At 46.3% G+C, this 15776-nt stretch overlaps 3 protein-coding genes across 3 annotated transcripts; 1 reads left to right on the plus strand and 2 right to left on the minus strand.

Moving 5' to 3' along the window:
* Positions 1-1547: 1547 nt before the first annotated feature.
* BOLA1 (bolA family member 1) lies at positions 1548-14771 on the minus strand. Its single transcript, XM_054448929.2, has 3 exons — positions 14299-14771; positions 2673-2885; positions 1548-2335 (listed from the first exon to the last, which is right to left on the minus strand). Exon 3 carries the CDS (start codon positions 2283-2285, stop codon positions 1872-1874), a length of 414 nt encoding a protein of 137 aa, XP_054304904.1. The 5' UTR covers positions 2286-2335; positions 2673-2885; positions 14299-14771; the 3' UTR covers positions 1548-1871.
* On the plus strand, positions 14506-15487 carry LOC129012849 (histone H2A type 2-B). The gene has a single exon (XM_054448957.2). The coding sequence runs from the start codon at positions 14506-14508 to the stop codon at positions 14896-14898; it is 393 nt and encodes a 130-aa protein (XP_054304932.1). The 3' UTR covers positions 14899-15487.
* LOC129012844 (histone H2A type 2-C) lies at positions 15060-15449 on the minus strand. The gene has a single exon (XM_054448944.2). It carries the CDS (start codon positions 15447-15449, stop codon positions 15060-15062), a length of 390 nt encoding a protein of 129 aa, XP_054304919.1.
* Positions 15488-15776: the final 289 nt, after the last annotated feature.

A 15776-nucleotide genomic window follows, 5' to 3' on the forward strand; every position in this document is an offset into this window, starting at 1 on the left:
TTGTCAATGACTCCCTACTGCCCAACCACATGCACCTTAAATTCTTCAGCTAGAAATGGTCAAGATATATGTTAACCAGGCCGGGTGTGGTGGCTCACGCATGTAATCCCAGCAACTTGGGAGGTTGACGCAGGCGGATCGCTTGAGGTCAGGAGTTTGAGACCAGCCTGACCAATATGATGAAACCTTGTCTCCACTAAAAATACAAAAATTAGCCGGGCATGGTGGCAGGAGCCTGTAATCCCAGCTACTCGGGAGGCTGAGACAGGAGAATTGCTTGAACCTGGGAGGCGGAGGTTGTAGTGAGCTGAGATTGGGCCATTGCACTCCAGTCTGGGCAACAAAAGCAAAACTCTGTCTCAAAAAAAAAAAAAAAAAAAGGTATGTTAACCAAGTTTTGTTCTCCAATAATTTCCACATTGAGATTATTGGAAAGTTGCTTCTATAGACATTACTTGAGCTCCCCTCAGAAATATGACAATATCTGTAATGCTCAAAAAGGGCTACATTGCAGGGCATGGTGGCTTACGCCTGTAATCCTAGCACCTTGGGAGGCTGAGGTGGGCGGAGTGCCTGAGCTCAGGAGTCTAAGACCAGCCTGGGCAACATGGTGAAACCCTGTCTCCATAAAATACAAAAAATTAGCTGGGTGTGGTGGCACAAGCCTCTAGTCCCAGCTACTTGGGAGGCTGAGGCAGGAGAATTGCTTGAACCTGGGAGGCGGAGGCTGCAGTGAGCTGAGATCGCACCACTGCACTCCAGGTTGGGCAACAAAGTGAGACTCCATCTCAAAAACAAACAAAACAAAAACGCTACAGGTAGTGGCTCACGCCTGTAATCCCAGCACTTTGGGAGGCTGAGGCAGGAGGATCACCTGAGGTCAGGAGTTTGGGACCGTCCTGGTCAACATGGTGAAACCCCATCTCTACTAAAAATACAAAAAAATAGCTGGGCGTGGTGGTGCGTGCCTGTAATCCCAGCTACTGGGGAGGCTGAGGCAGAAGAATCGCTTGAACCCAGGAGGCGGAGATTGCAGTGAGCCGAGACCGTGCCATTGCACTGCAGCCTGGGCAATAAGAGCGAAACTCCATCTCAAAAAAAAGAAAAGAAAAGAAAAGAAAGAAAAAGGGCTATATAAAGGTTTCTTCATCATCTGTAATCATTTTCTTAGTTCTTATCCTCTTTTCACTGCTTTAGTGGGTTTTAAAAACATTTTTCTTTTAAACAAATACAAGTACTACTTTTTGGAAATGAACAGGCTGTAAAAAAGCCAAACATTCCCCCAAGATGAAATTCAAATGTGTCCCTGCCTATATCCCCTGTCTTGTCCATTAACTCACTGCTCAGTCCAGCGTCTATGTCTTTGCTCAGGTTCTTCTCCCTGCCTGCAGCACCTATCCTCTCCTTTCTGGTTAATTTTGTGCTTTCCTTTAAAGATCCAACTAGATCACTTCCCTCATAAAGCCCTTCCCGACTAGTCTACAGGTATCTTTCTTCTCCCGAGAACACCTCTGGCACTGACTCAGCAGTCCATTAAGAACACAGCCTCACAGTGTAATTTCTTTTACTGTATAGGATTGTTTCCAACTCATCAGGTCTGGTGCAGTTCTGTCACGATTTAACATGGAACATCCGGGCTGCCCTTCCTGAATAGTCCAGGGCAGGAGCAGTAGTGAGTGATTCTTCTCTTTTCTCGGGTTCACTTTGACCTGAAGCAAGTTGCTATCTTCGGAGAATACGTATGGACCCCAACAGAATGGGGCCCAGGGGTCTTCATCCCTTACAAATCCTGGACTGTATCAAAGGGAAGGCCTCAGTAATTCGTGCTCACCCAGCCCATTCGGATCCTGGTCCTCCCTCTCTCTTGGGGTTCAGGGGGTTCCTAGAGTTTTCTTGTTTCCACCCAGGCATGGGGGGCTAGTGTCCAGCTGAGAGTTCTCTCCCCACTGGGCGGGGGTCCGTGCCTGGATGGCCAGCGCATGGACCGGCCCTGCCAGCTCCTCGGCCAGTGCTGCGTGGATCAGCCGGTGTCGTTGTAGGGGGCTCAGTCCCTCGAAACGAGAGCTCACCACAGCCACGCGGAAGTGCGTCTCACTGCCAGGCGGGACCGCGTGGCCACCGCTCTCGTTGCGAAGTTCTAGCACCTCGGGGCTCAGGGCCTGCTCCAACTTCGTGCGAATGGCGGCCTCCACCGGACCGACGGCCCCAGATCCCGCGCTGCCCTGGCACAAACAGACGCGGCCAGCCATGGAGACCAGACCCGGGACCAGCCGCCCACTCAGCATCGGCCACGCCAGAGACGCAGACGCCAGGAGTGAGGGTCGGGGCGATCCGCCTGGTGAGAGCACAATGTCAACACCCGCCCCGCGATCCCCGCATCCGCCCTAACCCCACGCCCGGACGTCCACACCAGCTTCTAAAGGGAGCCCGCATTGATGCCACACAGGGAGACCCGAGACACCCCCCCTTTTCTCTACGTGACGGGGTAAATTCGACCTCCAGCTGTGGAAGTGGAGGGACAAGCGGAGATTAGAAAGGCCCGCACGCGAGGCGGGTTCGTTCCTTAGGGGGTTTGCAAAGAATGGGCAAAAGTAGGGCATGTGCAACTGCGTACTTGTGGTTGGGCCGAAGCCCCTGTGTTCCCTGTAAAGCCCCGGAGAAGCCCCTTCTACCTGCCGCTCAGCCTCGGCCACTGCGATTCCCGCTCAGGGCCAGGACTCTGGAAGCTCCGGAGCTAAATGCAGTCCTGGCGCCCTTCCTGAGGCACGCTGGGAAATGGAGTCCTCGCTGCGCGTTGGTAGGACGGGCAGGCACCACGTGGTGCCCTGAGGGATCATGGGAACTGTAGTCTCGGATTCTCCCCACTGGTAAGGTGGTCAGAAATTCTGAACCCAGCAATGCAAAGAAAAAGGGAATTCAGGCGCAGTTGGGATTGGGATTATTAGATCTATTTTACTGCCAATAGATCTTGTAGATCATCCAGCCCAACTCCTTTATTTTATATGCAAGAAAATGGAAGTCTGATTGAATACATAATTACTGTGCCCCAGACTAGTGCTGGGGACTGGGGAGTCAAGTCAGGCCCTGTCTTCAAGGAGATAACAGAGCACTGAAGACTAACAAGTGAGCAGACAATTGCAGTACTGGGTACTAGGTGCTACGATGAGATAAACACAGGATGCTAAGGAGGCAAGTTACACAGACTTGGCCGGGGTTGGGGAGGTGGAATGGGGGACGGACAGAGAATATTTCCGAGAAGATTTAGGGAAACAGTTCAGCAGAAACAACATGAGAACCCATTTCTCAGTCCCTCATAGTGAGGTTTTGGCTTTGGTAGCCGCGTGTGTAAAGGACAGGAGGAGAGAGAATTTTGAGGGAGTCTTTCCTTCTGGTGTAGTTAGGGTGTGGTTATGTGTGGTTGGAGCCTAGGGGGCAGATGATGGTGATGAGTAGGGTACCGGGAGGAGAGGAAGGGGCCAGACCACCCCAGGCCTTGTAGCCGTTGTTAGGCAATTTTGTCTTTATCCTAGAAGTAGTGGGAAGCTACTGAGGTTTTAAGCAGGGATGTAACAGGATGTAATTTTTCCAGGATGATTCTTAACTTGTAAAATTATTTAAATTTTATTTTGTATCCTTAATATATTTACATATTTCTAAATGTTTTTCCCCAACTTCTCATTTTGAAAAATGTCAAAGCCACGAAAAAGTTGAATAGTTGAAAAGCAACACCCTCTACCTTTCACTTGACCCACCATTTTTTACATTTATATTTATTTTATACTTGTACATATATACTCATATATTTAAGTACTTTACATATGCTTTAAAATATATTTATATGCTTTTTTTGATGAACCATTTGAAAATAAGTTGCAGATAGCATGACATTTCACCCCTAACTACTCCAATATGTATCTCCTAAGAACAAAGAGATTCTCCTACATAACCACAATACCCTTATCACACTCAAGAAATTTAACTTATGACATACACTGTTTTCCCTAGCCTTTAAAAAAAATTAAAACTTCCAGAAAATTTGCAAGATTAATACAATGAGCAACCCATTTATCCACTCTTCACCTAGATTCACTAACAAGATTTTGCCAGACTGGGCTTTGTATCTCTCTTTTAATGTATGTGTGTATAATAATAATGAAATAATAATAATTATTTCTGCTGAATCACTTGAGTTAGGTGCAAAATTCTTTTTTTTTTTTTAGACGGAGTTTTGCTCTTCTTGCCCAGGCTGGAGTGCAATGGTGTGATCTCGGCTCACTGCAACTTCTGCCTCCTGGGTTCAAGCAAGTCTCCTGCCTCAGCCTCCTGATTAGCTGGGATTACAGGCATGTGCCACCATGCCTGGCTAATTTTGTATTTTTAGTAGAGATGGGGTTTCTCCATGTTGATCAGGCTGGTCTGGAACTCCCAACCTCAGGTGATCCACCCTCCTCGGCCACCCAGGATTACAGGGATTACAGGCGTGAGCCACTGCACCCGGCCCAAAATTCTTTTTTTTTTTAAACAGAGTCTCACTCTGTCGCCCAGACTGGAGTGCAGTGGTGCCATCTTGGCCCACTGCAACCTCCACCTTCTGGGTTCAAGTGATTCTCCTGCCTCAGCCTCCTGAGTAGCTGGGACTACAGGCTGGTGCCACCACACCTGGCTAAATTTTTTTGCTTTTCTAGTAGAGATGGGGTTTCACCATGTTGGCCAGGCTGGTCTGGAACTCCTGACCTCAAGTGATCCTCCTGCTCTGGAACTCCTGACCTCAAGTGATCCGCCTGCCTCAGCCTCCCAAAGTGATGGGATTACAGGCGTGAGCCACTGCACCCAGCCACAAAATTCTTTTTTTTTTTTTTTTTTTTGAGATGGAGTTTTGCTCGTTGCCCAGGCTGGAGTGCAATGGTGCGATCTCACCTCACAGCAACCTCTGCCTCCTAGGTTCAAGCAATTCTCCTGACTCAGCCTCCCAAGTAGCTGGGATTACAGGCGTGTGCCACCATCCTGGCTAATGTTGTGTTTTTAGTGGAGACGGGGTTTCTCCATGTTGGTCAGGCTGGTCTTGAACTCCCGACCTCAGGTGATCCGCCCGCCTCGGCCTCCCAAAGTGCTGGGATTATAGGCGTGAGCCACCGCGCCCGGCCCCACAAAATTCTTTACTTAATTGCTATGTACTTTCAATGTGTATCTCCTAAGAACAAGGACATTTTCATACATATCCACAATATCATTACCACATCCAAGACATTTAACATTCATACAATACTATAATCACATACAGTTGATGTTCAGATTTCCCCAACTGTCTCATTGGTGTCTACTATAGTTTGAATATGTCTCCTCCAGAATTCATGTTGAAAATTAATCCATGGTGTTGGTATTAAGTGGTGGGGCCTTTAGGAGGTAATAAGGCTATGAGGGCTCCACCCTCAAGAATGGATTAATGCCTTTTGAAAGAGCTTGAGGGGGTAAGTTGGCCCCTTCTGTCCCTTCTGCCATGTAAGGTCACCTCGATGGTGTATCTATGAGGAACTGGCCTTCACTAGATACCAAACCTGCCAGTGCCATAATCTTGGACTTCCCAGCCTCCAGAACTGTGAGAAAATACATTTCTGTTTATAAATTACCCAGTCAGTGGTATTTTGTAATAGCAGCACAGTCTAAGTAAACATTATAAATGTTTAATTTTCAGAAACCAAGGATCATGCATGGCATTTAGCTGACTCAAAGATCACTGGCTTCAGGGTGGAGAATGGATTGTAGAGGAGGCAAGAGTGGAAATAGGGAGACAAGTTGGTTACTGTAGCAGTCTAGGTGAGAGATGATGACGATTTGGACCAAGGTGGTGTTGGTGGTGGTGGAAATGGAGAGAAATTGTGGCTACAAGATGTATATTAGGAAAGTAAAACTTACAGGGTGTGGTAATGGCTTGGTTGTGGGAGGGAAAGTGTCAAGGATAATTACAAGGTTTGTGCATCTAAAGTTAAAAAAACAGTTCAAATAATTCCTGTATATCCTTTATCCTGATACCATTACCCAAATATTAACAATTTACTGTTTGTTTTATTTGTATGTACCTATCTACAAATATGTAATTATTTTCCGGACTGTTTGAGACTAAGTTTCAGAGATAAAGCCTATGAAACTCTACCTGTGATGGTTAATTTTTTTTTTTTTTTTTTTTGAGATGGAGTCTCACTCTGTTGCCCAGGCTGGAGTGCAGTGATGCAATCTTGGCTTACTGCAACCTCTGTCTCCTGGGTTCAAGCGATTCTCGTGCCTCAGCCTCCTGAGTAGCTGGGATTACAGGCGTGGACCATGGCGCCTGGCTAATTTTTGTATTTTTAGTGGAGAGGGGGGTTTCACCATGTTGGCCAGGCTGGTCTCAAACTCCTGACCTCAGGTGATCCACCCACCTCAGCCTCCCAAAGTGCTGGGATTAGAGGCGTGAGCCACCACGCACGGCCTGTGATGGTTAATGTGCCAACTTCTAGAGGATTGGTGCTCAGATATTTGGCCAAATATGGGTGTTTCTGTGAGAGTATTTTGAATGAGATTAAATTTGAATTGGTAGACTGAGTAAATTGCCCTCCCTAATGTAGGTGGGTCCCATCCAACCAGTTGAAAGCTTGACTAGAACAAAAAGACTGACCCTCTCCGGAGTAAGAGAGACTTCCTTCTGCCTGACTGCTTTGAGACCCGGACATTGGCTTTTCTCAGCCTTCAGACTCAGAAGTGAAACACTGGCTCCATCTGGGTCTTAGACTCCGTCTTTGAACTGGAACTACACCATTGGTTCTCAGGCCTTTGGACTTGGACTGGAACTATATCATCAGCTCTCCTGGGTCTCCAGCTTGCCAGCTTACCCTGAAGATCTTGGGGATCTTGGGATTTATTAGCTTCCATAATCAAAAAGCCAATTTTTTATAATAAAACTATCTATCAGTCTATCAATCTATCTACTATTCGTTCTGTTTCCCCGGAGAATCCTGACGAATGTATATTTACTTAAAAAAAAAAAGACATTTTCTCACATAGCCGGAATATAACTGTTAGCCTCTAGAAATGAACATAGATACAGTACTATTATCTAATCTACAGACCTTATTCAAAATTTGCCAGTTGTTCCACTACTATCCTATATATAAAATGAAAAGAAATATTTTCTGGTCCAGGATCCAATCTAGGATCACATGTTGCATTCAGTTGTTATATCTCTTTGTTCTCCATTAACTTGAAATAGTTTCCTAGATTTCCTTTGTCTTTCATGACTTTGGTAGCTTTGAAGTTACAGACATTTATTTTGTAGAATGCCCCTCAATCTGAGTTTGTCTGATGTTTCTTTATGATTAAAATTTAGCACATGCATTTTTGGCTGGAATACTGCAGAAGTAATGTTGAATTCTTCTCTGTGAACCTTACCAGGGCATGTGATCTTTATTTTTGTTATTACTAGTGATAGTTCTGATCACTTGATTAAGATGGTATCTGTCAGGCTTTTCCACTATAAAATTCCTTTTCTGTCTGTAATTGTGGAAGATACTTTAAGTCTGTCTACTTTCCTAATTCTCATTAAGTTTTTTCCCACTAATTTTAGCATCTGAGAAGTATATTTGAGACATCTCTTAGTTAGGGGTTGTTGAAGATGAAATGAGATCATGGGGGTGGGGCTGGGGTGTGGTATGTGATCACCTGGGGAGAGAGTAAACGGTGAGAAAAGAATCAGAATGTCTATTAGAAAGCCCACTCTGGTGAGGAGTGGGAAGTGTAGAAGCAGGGAGAGGAGTAGCAAAGTCTTTGTTGGTAGTCTGGGTGAAAGATAACCTGAGTGAAGGCACGAGATGGGCTAGAGAGAAGTACATTGATTAGAAAGCTGCTACAAAGATGGCATCTATAGGACTTGCTTTGGTTAGGACCTTGCAGTTTGCAAATCCAGTGACAGTGTTAGGGAGAGGTAGGAGGCTGAGGTCAGGGAAAGCCTAGGTGTGAAGGTAACATTTAAACAGAAATTTGAATGACTAGAGGGAACTAACCACGTGGAAAGAGAGATCCAGGCACAATGAATGGTATTCACTATATTCTAGATGTGTGATGCCAAGCTCAGTGTTGACATACTTAGGTGTTCAATAAGATATATTGGATGGATGAGTGAATTGATGTATGAATGGAGAGGGCAACTTCACTATTATTGCTGTCGTAAAAATAAACGAAAGCTTTGCAAGTTGCGAGCTCCACAGGGCAAGCTTATTGTCTTTGTTTCTAATAAAAATATAGTCATAATAATATCTACTATTTAATGAAGGTCTGTCGTGGCCAGATTAAGGCTTTTAGAGGCTTTAAGCACCAAGAGATTATGTTAGCCACCTCATACACAATTAAACAAAACAACCAAACAATGATAAACACTCATCTGTAACATGAGGATTGGGATGCCCAACAAAGTACTCATTGTTTTCCCCATGATGACTACTTCAATTTTGTTTATATTTAAAAATTGTGCTTACTGAGGTATGATGTACATGTAAGAGATTTATAAATGTAGGCCGGGCGTGGTGACTCATGCCTGTAATCTCAGCACTTTGGGAGGCCAAGGAAGGTGGATCACTTGAGATCAGGAGTTCGAGACCAGCCTGGCCAACATGAGTTGGCCAACCCCGTCTCTACTAAAAATACAAAAATTAGCTGGGCGTGGTGGCAGGCACCTGTAATCCCAACTATTTGGGAGGCTGAGGCATGAGAATTGGCTTGAACCCGAGAGGCAGAGTTGCAGTGAGCTGGGATCACACCACTGCACTCTAGCCTCGGTGACAGAGGGAGACTGTCTCAAAAACAAAAAACAAACAAACAAAAAACCCCTATAAATCTTAAATGTAGAGCTGAATTTTACATATGAATATGCCCATATCAAGATAAAGAAAATTCCCAGCACCTCAGAAGACTTCCAGGGAAGTCAGTATTACCCTGCCATAGTTAATCATTAGTCTCATTATTCTAACCTTTATCACCATAGATTACTTTTTGTTTGTTTGTTTTTGAGACAGAGTCTCGCTCTGTTGCCCAGGCTGGAGTGCAGTGGTCCGATCATGGCTCACTGCAACCTCCACCTCCTGGGTTCAAGCGATTCTCCTGCCTCAGCCTCCTGAGTAGCTGGGACTACACAGGTGCATGCCACCACACCAGCTAATTTTTTGTATTTTTAGTAGAGATGGGGTTTCACCATATTGGCCAGGCTGGTCTCGAACTCCCAACCTCAGGTGATCCGCCTGCCTCGGCCTCCCAAAGTGCTGGGATTACAGGCGTGAGCCACCGTGCCTGGCCTCAAATGCTAATCTCTTTCAGAAATACCCAGAAAAATGGGCCAGGTGTGGTGGCTTATGCCTGTAATCCCAGCGCTTTGGGAGGCTGAGGCGGGCGGATCACCTGAGGTCGGGAGTTCGAGACCAGCCTGACCAACATGGAGAAACCCTGTCTCTACTAAAAATACAAAATTAGCCAGGCATGGTGGCTCACGCCTGTAATCTCAGCTACTTGGGAGGCTGAGGCAGGAGAATCGCTTGAACCTGGGAGGTGGAGGTTGCTGTGAGCCGAGATCGCGTCATTGCACTCCAGCCTGGGCAACAAGAGTGAAACTCCGTCTCAAAAAAAAACAAAAAACAAAAACAAAACTCAGAAAATGTTTTACTAGCTGTTGGGCCAGGCAAGTTGACTCATAAAATGAACCATCATATCCTCCTAACCTAGCTGTGGGGCCTCTCAGGTTCCCAAGCTCTCTATTAGGTTATTTACACTTATTCTCCTTTATTCCAGCAACTGTATTATGGTAGGCTATATTAATATTATTATTATTATTATTTTTTGAGACAGAGTCTCGCTCTGTCACCCAGGCTGGAGTGCAGTGGCATGATCTCGGCTCACTGCAACCTCCGCCTCCCGGGTTCAAGCAATTCTCCTGCCTCAGCCTCCTGAGTAGCTGGGATTACAGGCACCCACCATCATGCCCAGCTAATTTTTGTATTTTTAGTAGAGATGTGGTTTCACCATGTTGGTCAGGCTGGTCTCGAACCCCTGACCTCGTGATCCACCCGCCTTGGCCTCCCAAAGTGCTGGGATTACAGGCGTGAGCCACTGTGCCTGGCCTATATTATTTTTATTTAACTGATGAGCTTCTATTATATCTTCCCATTCTGTTTACCATCATCTACTATTTATAGTTGTCATTTGGAGAGTGGTTGTTGACTAAATATTTTAGAAAAGAAAATGCTAATTTTCTAAGAGTTTGTTTCATTTATTCATGCCAAAAACATTTAACGAAACTATTAAGGGCCAGGTGGAAGGAATCAAGAACTCTTGATTCAAATAAGAGGAAGACATGATCTTTCTCTGGAAATGGTTACAGAAAGGAGATTAAAGCACAGTACAGGCTGGGTACAGTGGCTGACGCCTATAATCCCACCACTTTGGGAGGCTGAGATGGGTGGATCACCTGAAGTCAGGAGTTCAAGACCAGCCTGGCCAACATGGTGAAACCCCATTTCTACTAAAAATAAAAAAATTAGCCAGGTGTGGTTGCACATTCCTGTAATCCCAGCTACTTGGGAGACTGAGGCAGGACAATCTCTTGAACCTGGGAGGCAGAGGTTGCAGCGGGCAGAGATCGTGCCATTGCATTCCAGCCTGGGCGACAGAGCGAAACTCCATCACACACACACACACACACATACACACACACACACACATGAAACTCCATCTCTCTCTCTCACACACACACACACACACACACACACACACAGAGCACAGTACAGAATGGTGAGTGCTGTCACCAGGATATGAACAAAGAGATGTGGGCACAGCAAGGATATTTGTGTGGGAGTAGAGAAGATCTCATCTAATAATTCTTTCTTCCTTTTTTTTGTACGGAGGAAGAAACAATGGCTGGATAAATTAAATGACTTCTTTAAGCCCAACATCTAGTTAGTGAGAGTGTGAATGACATGGTGAGGAGCATGTTATTTGAGTCAGGCAGACCTAGGCTCTAATCATGTGGCTGTGTGACCTTCAGCAATTTTTTTTTTGACATAGAGTCTTGCTCTGTCACCCAGGCTGGAGTGCAGTGGCGCTATTTCGGCTCACTGCAACCTCTGCCTTCTGGGCTCAAGTAATCCTCCAACCTCAGCCTCCCAAGTAGCTGAGACCACAAGTCACAGGTGTGTGCCCCACCACATTCAGTTAATTTTTGTATTTTTTGTAGAGATGGGGTTTCACCATGTTGCCCAGGCTAGTCTTAAACTCCTGGGTTCAAGCTATCCGCCTCGGCCTCCCAAAGTGCTGGGATTACAGGCGTGAGCCACCACATCTGGCCCAGCAATTGTTTTAATCCCTGTAAGCTTCAGTTTATTTGTGAAACACATAATTTTATCTACTTTGTAGGCAGTCACTACTGTAGGGTTTATCATAGTAGGGTTTCAACATAATCTCTTTTTCTTTCACCCTTCTTATGGCACAGAGCACTGTGATAGAAGTAAAAAAGAAATCAGAGGTCAAGTCCAGGCGCAGTGGCTCACATCTGTAATCCCAGCACTTTGGGAGTTCGAGACCAGCCTGGACAACGTGGCAAAACCCTGTTTCTACTGAAAATACAAAAATTAGCTGGATGTGGTGGCGCATGCCTGTAATCCCAGCTATTTGGTTGGCTGAGGCATGAGAATTACTTGAACCCGAGAAGCAGAGGTTGCAGTGAGCTGAGACTCTGCCACTGCACTCCAGCCTGGCTGACAGAGTGAGACTCTGTCTGGGAAGAAAATAAAAAAAAATAAAAAATAAAAAAAAAGGAGGTCAGAGAAAGAAAGGAAGGTCATCTTGCCCCTCAAGCAGGGCCTTATGGGGTGCCAGGATTGTGGTGGGGTCCCCTATCATCTGGGTTTTGTTCTCAGCCCTTTAGGTCTGAAAAGCTGACACTATTAGAACTTCCAGGACTGACTGGCTTCTTGGGGAGGGGCCCATGCTAACAAAGTACACACAAAATTTATGAATAGTCCAAAATGCAAATTCATTGAATTATATGATGAACATCTTTCTACAACTGGTTCCCCCCACTTCAGTCTTATGTTTTTATCTTGGAATAGAATAATCAGAAAGTTGTTAATTGAGCACCGAATCTGAATGAAAGAACTTGGATAGTCTTCAGAAATATTTCACCCAGGCTGTGAGAAAAGGTTGATGCTTTCATAACCAAGGACCCTTTTCTAGGCCAAACTTTACATCTGCCAGATATATTTTAGTGTTGGTGAAAACATAACATATTCCTACTATAATTGCCACCTGTTTGGACTCTATGTGGACCGCACCTTTCTGTTAACATTCATCTTCTCAAATGATATAATCAACTGGATTAGAAGGATCTTAGGTTACACCCTCATCACCTCTGTCTGAACTTTGGTGTTTCCCAAATCTATACCAGCATTCTTACCAGGAGTAATCTCTATACGTAGCTGATTTTAACTAATTTAACTCTCAGAGTTCACCAGATTTCCTCCATTTTCTGGAGGCATTTCATCACAGACTTGTTTGTACTACTTTCAATTATCTATACACCCATGGCCCAATAGCACGCATCCAATAAATGCCAGTTGAATAAACTGGTGAGAATAAAGGAGAAAACATCAGAAAAAGTGTCAAAGAATGATTTAAGTATTTTCTGGCCGGGTGCAGTGGCTCACGCCTGTAATCCCAGCACTTTGGGAGGTCGAGGTGGGCAGATCATTTGAGGTCAGGAGTTCGAGACCAGCTTGGCCAACATTCGAGATTTGAGGTCAGGAGTTCGAGATCACCCTGGTCAACATTAGTAGAGATGAAACCCCATCTCTACTAAAAATACAAAAATTAGCCAGGCGGGGTGGTGGGCGCCTGTCATCTCAGCTACTCGGGAGGCTGAGGTGGGAGGATCGCTTGAACCCGGGTGGGTGGGGGCCGGGTGGAGGAGGCGGTGGTGGAGGTTGCAGTGAGCTGAGATAGTGCTCCAGCCTGGGTGACAGAGGAAACTCCGCCTCAAAAAACAAACAAAAAACCCACAAGTCTATTTTTTCTCTCTAGCATTCTACCTGACCTTAAGGGATACTAAGGAAAGGGTGAGAATGGTGTAGGAGATGTAGAACTCCCAGAGATGGGACGTTGAGGAGGAAGAAACACAAGAGCTTTCAGGTTCATCTGTTAAATGGGATAAAAGAAAAAAAGAAGAGCTTTCAGGAAAGATTTCTAAGGCCGTTGGAGTCATGCCAGCGATTAGTGCCTGGCGGCAAAATTACCCTTTCCCGGCTGTTGCTGAAATCTAAGGGATGATGATGAGGTGGACAAGGGAGCATGGAGAAAAAGTCTGAAGGGATGTTAAGGAAGCAACTGACTGGACCTGCTAAGACGAAGGGAAGAGTAGAGTAGATTTCGGCTTACGTATCTGTAAGTATGCTGGTGCATTTCAGGAAAAGAGGGCAAAGAGGGGAGGTTGTTTGCATGAGTTCGCGTTCGGATAGGCTGAGGTTCAGTTTGAGTTTGAGGTGCTCGTTGGGATAAGTAGGTTGAAGTATTCAGTAAGCAGTTAGGCATAAGGGTCTGAGCTTCTGAAACAAACTTGGATGTTAGTTGAAAGCATATAATGGGTAAGACTCTTCGGGATAAGTGAAGAATTGGAGATAGGGAAACAGTCCAGCTGGACTCGCAGATTTAGAGATGGGCAGTGGCATGGGGGAGCAGGATAAGAAAAGTAAGCGAGGTAAGAAGAAAAACAGAGGGCGACATTTTGAAAGCCAAGGGAGCAAGTTTGAAGGCCGCCTCCTGGAGGTCAAGAGGAGGATGACAAATCTATTCTAGCCTCGGTCAAACCGGATTCCGAGGAGTGCAGGGGGGTGGGGGCGGGGCGGAGACACGCCGCTGCGGGCGAGTTAAGTTTAGGGGCGAGAAAGGAGGCAGCCTTAGTAGTACATGTATTTTTAAAGGGAATTTGGCTGTGACGAGACAAAAAGGGCGGGACTTGGTAGTTTAGAGCTCAAGGGGATCATCGGCTTCAGAATCCCCTACTCTTGCGTGAGCGTAACTCTCCGTCTAAGGATGTCTTCTGCAGTTCCTTAGGGTCCATATTGGAATTTCTCGGCTGTAAACTAAACAAAGCAAAGCAAAACAAAACAAAAACCCACAGTCCCCCTCAGTAAGACAAAACCAGCATTTTGTTTGAAAGCCTACTCTCTTTAAAGATCCTGGCATGCAAATAAGGGGCTTTAATGTGGCTCTCAGCGATTGGTAGATACTTACAAAATCCGTCATTTCCTTTCAGTGCAGGATGCAAACCAAGAGGCGGCTTTCTGCTTTCCTATTGGCTGTTGGATACGGCTCCGCTTTTAGCCAATCAAACGACTTCCCTTCACCCCTCCCGGTACCTCTTATAAATTACATCAAATTGGTTATTCTTTCCACATTCTTCTCCTTGTAAAAGAAGCTGTAACTGCAATTTTAGCCGTAATGTCAGGACGCGGAAAGCAGGGAGGCAAGGCCCGCGCTAAGGCCAAGTCGCGCTCGTCCCGCGCTGGCCTCCAGTTCCCGGTGGGGCGAGTGCACCGCTTGCTGCGCAAAGGCAACTACGCGGAGCGGGTGGGGGCAGGCGCCCCGGTGTACCTGGCGGCGGTCCTCGAGTACCTGACCGCGGAAATTCTGGAGCTAGCGGGCAACGCGGCTCGGGACAACAAGAAGACGCGCATCATCCCTCGCCATCTGCAACTAGCAGTGAGGAATGACGAAGAGCTCAACAAGTTACTCGGGGGTGTCACCATTGCCCAGGGCGGCGTCTTGCCCAATATCCAGGCTGTCCTGTTGCCCAAGAAAACGGAGAGTCACAAGCCTGGCAAGAACAAGTAATTAAGAGGCTTGACACCATACTCAATTCACCCCAAAGGCTCTTTTAAGAGCCACCAAAGTGTCAAATGAAGGGCTGATCACGAAATAGCGCATTAGCTCTTTTTTTGAAAACTTGGGTGGCTCTAAAAAGAGCCTTTGGTCTTTGGTTTGTTTGTCTGCATTTATTTGCTTTTGGCTTTGTGGCTTTCGGTTTTCTTTGGTAACAGAACGGCCTGGATGTTAGGCAAAACGCCGCCCTGGGCGATGGTGACTTTGCCCAGCAGCTTGTTCAGTTCCTCGTCGTTGCGGATGGCCAGCTGGAGGTGACGAGGGATGATGCGCGTCTTCTTGTTGTCCCGAGCCGCGTTGCCCGCCAGCTCCAGGATCTCGGCGGTCAGGTACTCGAGGACCGCCGCCATGTAGACGGGCGCGCCGGCCCCCACCCGCTCCGCGTAGTTGCCTTTGCGCAGTAAGCGGTGCACTCGCCCTACCGGGAACTGGAGGCCAGCGCGGGACGAGCGCGACTTGGCCTTGGCGCGGGCCTTGCCTCCTTGTTTGCCACGACCAGACATGACTGAAATCAAGGTTAAACACAGACAACGCTCAGAACCTCGCAACAAAATAAGCTTGAAAGAGAACCAAGAAGAAAGCCTTTATAAGCTTTCCTAGGGGTGGGGTCAAGAACGAGTTTTTCATTGGTCCTAATAGGGCTTCAGAACCGGCCAATCAAGTCAAGAGTCGGTGTTGTTACGTACGCATTGCTGAAAACGCAAGGTCCGCACACGGACCAATGGAAATGAATGACTTTCGGAGCCCTAATTTGCATACGGTGGTTATAAAAGAATCAGGCCCGCCCATTCTCTTACTTCTTTTCTTGGCTAAGTCGCGTTTGTACTGTG

This window comes from Pongo pygmaeus, chromosome 1 (genome assembly GCF_028885625.2).
Source record: "Pongo pygmaeus isolate AG05252 chromosome 1, NHGRI_mPonPyg2-v2.0_pri, whole genome shotgun sequence".
Lineage (NCBI taxonomy): Eukaryota > Metazoa > Chordata > Mammalia > Primates > Hominidae > Pongo > Pongo pygmaeus.

What these genes read in the sequence shown, in the direction of transcription:
- BOLA1 (XM_054448929.2), bottom strand. Translation starts at nt 2,285, where the DNA reads ATGCTGAGTGGGCGGCTGGTCCCGGGTCTGGTCTCCATGGCTGGCCGC.
- LOC129012849 (XM_054448957.2), top strand. Translation starts at nt 14,506, where the DNA reads ATGTCAGGACGCGGAAAGCAGGGAGGCAAGGCCCGCGCTAAGGCCAAG.
- LOC129012844 (XM_054448944.2), bottom strand. Translation starts at nt 15,449, where the DNA reads ATGTCTGGTCGTGGCAAACAAGGAGGCAAGGCCCGCGCCAAGGCCAAG.